The sequence below is a fragment of the Gymnoscopelus braueri genome (assembly GCF_963280865.1).
Source record: "Gymnoscopelus braueri genome assembly, chromosome: 15".
Classification (NCBI taxonomy): Eukaryota; Metazoa; Chordata; class Actinopteri; order Myctophiformes; family Myctophidae; genus Gymnoscopelus; species Gymnoscopelus braueri.
In genome coordinates this window covers 46,331,752-46,338,191 of record NC_137620.1, presented here as the reverse complement: position 1 = coordinate 46,338,191, position 6,440 = coordinate 46,331,752, and the positions used below count along the sequence as shown (strand labels likewise).

The following is a 6,440-nucleotide window of genomic DNA, read 5'->3' as shown; positions in this document are numbered from 1 at the left end:
TAGCGTGGCACTCGGTGCCACGCTGTGAGCTTGTAGATCTGCTATTTTTGAATAGCCAAAGTGTAAAATAATGCCTTTTTAGCTCAAAAAGTGACACAGATGCGTTCCTGGTCTTAATGGGTTAAAAAGGTCTTACAAGTGTTCACTGTCATCTGAGGACCCCCCCCCCCCCCAAAAATAATAATATATATATCCCTGTTGGACATGGAGGTGATGTGCTGTGTATTAGATGGGACATGAACATTACCCTGTTGAACATGGAGGTGATGTGGTGTGTATTAGATGGGACATGAACATTACCCTGTTGAACATGGAGGTGATGTGGTGTGTATTAGATGGGACATGTACATTACCCTGTTGAACGAGAAGGTGATGTATCCCTGCTTGAAGGACAGCGTGAGGGTGGCTGTGTCCTTGGCACAATCGCCGCTTGCTGTGGTCTCCTTGGGTACGACTGTAAACACTGAGCTGGTCTGTAGAACAAAAAAGATCCAGAGTGACTTACAGTGAACAAGGTAAACACATACATAGAATGCAGTGGTGGTTTTTACTTTAAGTAAAAGTATCAACACTGCAATATAAATGTACTCGGTTACAAGTAAAAGTCCGGAATTCAAAATTGACTTGAGTAAAAGTACAAAAGTATTGGTATCAAAATGTACTTAAAGTACCAAAAGTAGAAAGTACTCATTGCGCAGAATGTCCCATTTCACAAGTTTTCAAATGTATATATATTTTTTTAAATAGCCGATCTACAAGCAGCTTGTTATTTTCAAATGGCCAAAATGTGTATAGGACTGAAGTGAGTGATGTATGTTTTGTAATATTAATCAAAATCTACAAAGTACTGTAACTAGTAACTCAAGTTTTCAAATAATTGTAGTGGAGTAAAAAGACATGCTGGCCTCTATGACTTTGCCTGGTAAACCCCCCCCCCCCCCCCCTAACCTTCCGGAAATCTCATTTGCATTTGATTTCAGAAATTGGGTGTGGCCTGCGAGCTTATCTGGGCGTTTCTGCGTCGTCCACAAAATGGACTCTCCAATCAGCGTCCTCGCTCATTGTTCTGTGATTGACAGCAGACGTTGGCCAATCAGATGGAACCCGAGTGAACCCGGATGGAGCCGAGTGCAGCCGAGCGAAAACAAACGGCGGCCATTACAGCTCTCTCTGCTGTTTTTGAAACTTCAAAACGCTCTCAAATTAATTTTTTGTGGCACGGAATTTACTTTTAAGATATTTTTCGGATAGCATTTAGTTGTTTAACTTCATATATGCGGTCAATTAATCATGACAGAGCCTATTTAAAAATAAAAATTCAGAGAACCGGCAGGGGCGGGCAGTGATGCTCCGTATAAAGCAACCTATTTTGGGCATGGCCCTTTCAAAAGTCCCCCTGCGTCACGTTGCTCTGTGGTGGTGGTGAAACGAACTGCTGATTGGCTGAAGGGGTTGTCAGTCAACGGTACAGCTCCCGCCCAGCTCCCGCCCAAAGCCAAAAATCCAAACAGGCCCTCATACCAGACTCAATACTGAAATCAAATACAAATGAGATTTCCGGAGGGGGGGGGGGGGGGGGGGGGGGGTTACCAGGCTATCTATGACTATGAATATGACTGAAATCGGTCGTGGCCACTGAGAACTTGAATCCATGCGCTCCGCATGGTTCAATGAAGAACTGCTGACAGTTACCTTATCGTCCTTCTGCAGCCGGATCTGCACAGCCATGTGACACATGAGGCACCCCTTGATGCTGTAGTTCCCCGCCGTCAGGTTGGTGTAAGGCGTGGGCACAGGCACGGTGGTTGTGGGTGGTGCGGTGGTTGTGGGTTTGGGTGGTGCGGTGGTTGTGGGTTTGGGTGGTGCGGTGGTTGTGGGTTTGGGTGGGGTTGTGGGTTTGGGTGGGGTGGTGGGTTTGGGTGGGGTTGTTGGTTTGGGTGGGGTGGTGGGTTTGGGTGGTGTGGTGGGTTTGGGTGGGGTGGTGGGTTTGGGTTTGGGTGGGGTGGTGGGTTTGGGTTTGGGTGGGGTGGTGGGTTTGGGTTTGGGTGGGGTTGTGGCTGTTGTAGTCGTGGGTGTAGTCGTGGGTGTAGTCGTGGGTGTAGTCGTGGGTGTAGTCGTGGGTGTAGTCGTGGGTGTAGTCGTGGGTGTAGTCGTGGGTGTAGTCGTGGGAGTAGTCGTGGGTGTAGTCGTGGGTGTAGTCGTGGGTGGTAAGGTTGTGGTTTTGTTAGGTGGTGCATCAGTGGCAAACAAAGCTGCAGGGGCGACAGTAGCAGACGGTTTTCCCTCGGGCCACCCCTCTTCAGCGGATGACAGGGCTAAAGACACAGAAAAAAACACAGAGAGAAGGTCCAGTCCGTTACAAAGTGCATCTGACTGGCGTGTGAGAATCTACCTACAGCTGGTATCCAGCTGGTTACGTCGCCATTTCCAAAATGGTACCAGCAGGCTAAAGCACGCCCCTAAAGGCAAAACCACACCCCTCTGCCATGGGTGCCTGTAGCTCCAGAGGTATCCCCAAGTACCTCAAGAGACGTAACCACCTGGAAACCACTGTATAGGGGGGGGGGGCATCAACGTGGGCATGTTTGTAGGAGGAGGAGTCTACAGCCAGTGTGTCGTTGTAACGTCAACATTGTTGCCGAGCAGGACGTAGATCGTTTGCGCTCGTGTTTAACTTTCTAGTTAGTCTCCTCCTACGTATAAGATGGCTACCGCGATGCTGCGTTCACACTGACAGATACAAAAGACACAAAGATACAAAGCTTACGCACAGTGGTGGAAAGTAACAACAAGTACATTTACTTAAGTACTGTACAATTTTGAGGTATTTGTACTTTACTTGAGTATTTCCAATTTCCAGTACTTTTACTTCTACTCCACTACATCTCAGAGGCAAATATTGTACTTTTACTCCACTACAATTATTTGAAAACTTTAGTTACTAGTTACTTTTCAGATATAAATGATGATATAATGAAACATACATTAACCACTTCAGCCCTATATTATATATAGGCTATTTGAAAATAGCCGATCTACAAGCTCATAACGCGTCGCATCACGACGCGCTGTGAGCTTGTAGATCGGCTATTTTCAAATATTTAGTACTTTTACTTTTGATACTTTAAGTACATTTTGATGCCAATACTTTTGTACTTTTACTCGAGTACATTTTTTATTCTGGAACTCATATAAACCATGGCTTTTGTCTGAATAGCTCAATGGTTCTCAACCTTTTCAGGCCGCGACCCCCACAAATAATCATATTTGAACTGGGGACCCCCACAAATAATCATATTTTATCTGGGGACCCCCGACCCTGACAAGCACTTGGAATTGTAGGAGTTGATGCATTACATTTGACTCGGTTCCACAGATGAATATTGTGAAAATAGCCGATCTACAAGCTCACAACGCCTCGCAACGCGAGGCGTTGTGAGCTTGTAGATCGGCTATTTTCACAATCTTTGCCTCTTTCTTATATATTTGGTCAATGTTTGACCAGTTTTTAAAGTATAGTTTGTTGATTACTTTTGATGCAGTAAAGGTATTTTTTCTCTTTTTTTCCAAGGTATTAAAAAAGTCTTAAAAGTCCTTAAATTGTCACTTCACTGTCATCTGGGGACCCCTCCCCCCAAATCCTATGGGGACCCCCCTGGGGGTCCCGACCCACAGGTTGAGAACCACTAAAGTAGGGCATTAATTTACAAACAAAACAAAACAAAAGAAATCATATAAATTCTAAACATGGACGTACAGGTTTTAAAGGAGTAGTTCACCCAAAAAAAAGTACTTAATTTTCAATTACACACCCCATGAAGCATTGAATTCATGGAGATGTTTTTGTTTTTGTCTCATTCCTAAGCCAATAATTTGATGACCAGCAGAAAGATGCTAATGTCTCCGGTAGGAGACACAAAGGAGACTCTTTGAGTCTCCTACCAGAGAGACCGTCGGTCATCAAATGGTTGGCTTATAGGAATGCGACAAAAACAAAAAAAAATCATAAAATGCAATGCTTCATGGGGTGTGTAATTGATTTTAAAAAAAGTATTTTTTTGGGCGAACTACTCCTTTAATATGGTCAAACTCAATGCCTGATCGCTATATCAATAAGCGTATAATATCCACATCAGGGGAACAAGCAGCATGGCCTTTTGTCTGAGTAGCTAACAGGGTCAAAGTACAGGCGTTTATGATGGTTCAGGTTACGGTCAGACCGACTCTGCAGCCTGGTTAATATTAACACGGAAACTCCTTTTACAAGACACAACACAGTGAGAGAGAAAAAACACACTGGAAAAGCAGCAGTCCGCGATCCAAAAAGACACAATATGTAAGGTTAACCTGTACAGTTTAAACTATATGGTTGGCTTGAGATATGTATTTATTAATCAGTGGTTCTCAATGTGCGGTTCGGGGACCCCCAAGGGTCCCTGAGGGGGTCCCCAGGGAGTCCCCCAGCTACAGGATTGATAGTTAGGATTAGGAACCAAATGGACCCTTACGAGTCTATAACTCTGAATGTAACAACTGGAACCAAATGGACCCTCACAGGTCTGTAACTCTGAGAGTGTACAAATGGAACCAAATGGACCATTTGGTTCCATTTGTACACTCTCAGAGTTAAAGGGATGCTAACCAGACTGGGGGGAGTTTGAGAATCACTGTATTAAATAAAAGATATATTTTGTAAAAGGTGTTTTTTTTTTCCTCCACACAAATTTCTTGTTTTTCCACTGCATGTGAAAACTTGCGGAGTGAGCCTTTATGCGGTTGCCACACTCAGCATCATGTGACCTGAGGAGCTGCAGAATGAGGAAACTCTTTATCTATAAACATGAGGAGGAAGTTAAACACTGTAAAAGAATATAAATTATAATAAATAACCACTTTTGCATGTTATACAGCCTTATAGAAACAACCGTGAAAAAGTGTCTCATTAAACTTTCATTAAACTTTAAACTTTACCCGAAAGTTCATAAACTAATTCACATTTTTTATAAGTTTATGTGAATACTTTTCATAACAGAATCATTATTAGATGTTACTTGTAGGGTTGATCTTATTGTTGTTGTTATTATTATTATTAGGTCATTATTACACCAATATTAAATGTAGGCTACAGTTTTGATAGCCATGGATCACAAGACGGACCGTCATGGATGAACTTCAACATACTGTTTGCACTTTCTCCCCTATTGGTCTGTACATCTACATTAACGTTTACATGTCAAATATAAAGTTCATACCTCATGGCCACGGATGTTACAATTATATATGGGCCCTCAAAAGTATCCGTATCTTCCGTATTGTCCAATAAAAAGCATTTTAATCCGATTGGTGGCCATTTTCTCATATCGTTATAATGTATCAGAGAGTGCAATACACCTCCTAGCCGATAAGGTCACGAAGTTGAAAATACGGAGAAAATGTCCACCGATCGGTTTAAAAGGCTTTTTATTGAACAATACGGAATATACGGGTACTTTTGAGGGTCCGTACATCATTTTAACATCCATGGCCATAAAGCAAGTACTTTATATTTGAAATATGAACGTTTATGTAGATGTACGGACTAAAAAGGGAGAACGCGCAAACACCAGGTTGAAGTCAATCCATGACTGTCATGATATAACAGTCATGTTTCAGGGCTAGCGTTGCCCAAAAGTTCCCAAACTCGCATAGGCTGTTTTGTTTCCTCACACACGAGTGTTTAAAAGGTTTATGGGAATACTTTTCCTAACAGGATCATTCTTAGATGTTACTTGTAGGGTTGATCTTACAGTTGTATTTATTATTATTGTTATTAGGCTGTTATTACACATATATGACATAGCCCTGCTATAGGCACCAACCATGGCTTACGTACTGTGTACACACACACACACACACACACACACACACACACACACACACACACACACACACGCACGCACGCACGCACGCACGCACGCACGCACGCACACACACACACACACACACACACACACACACACACACACACACACACACACACACACACACACACAAACACGATCGGAAACAAAATCGTCGAGGGATTTCCAAACACAATCAAATCATGACAGTCTGTTACTTTGTTTCCATTTAGTGTCTCTTAGACAATGGTCTGAGAAACACGTGTAAAGAAATGACCTGAAAAGGAACATTTTGTCCACAAAGTAACATCATAAAACATGTGAAAACAGTAATAAGTATAAAGAGAGTTACATAATGAGTATTTTTACCTGACACCGCAGCGCAGACAACACAGAACAATACTAATCCAGTCTTCATTGTGCCAGATCGATATGATTATGAGTATTATTGATCAGATTGAGAGGCTGTGTGTGTGTGTGCGTGCCCTCCTGCAGCTTGTGTGTGTGGGTGTGTGAGAGTGTGTGTGTGTGCGCTGTTCTCCTCTCATCTGACTGACTGAT

The 6,440-nt window shown here is 42.9% G+C and overlaps 1 protein-coding gene across 1 annotated transcript in view; it reads right to left on the bottom strand.

The window, feature by feature from the left end:
* cd68 (CD68 molecule) overlaps positions 1 to 6,440 on the bottom strand; it is a 22,383-nt gene extending 15,943 nt beyond the window's left edge. The window contains exons 1-3 of the mRNA XM_080450660.1: positions 6,249 to 6,440; positions 1,693 to 2,315; positions 354 to 473 (exon numbers count right to left, since the gene is read on the bottom strand). Of these exons, the coding sequence (XP_080306786.1) occupies positions 354 to 473; positions 1,693 to 2,315; positions 6,249 to 6,297 (792 nt within the window). The 5' untranslated portion in view covers positions 6,298 to 6,440. The remainder of the gene's footprint in view (positions 1 to 353; positions 474 to 1,692; positions 2,316 to 6,248) is intronic.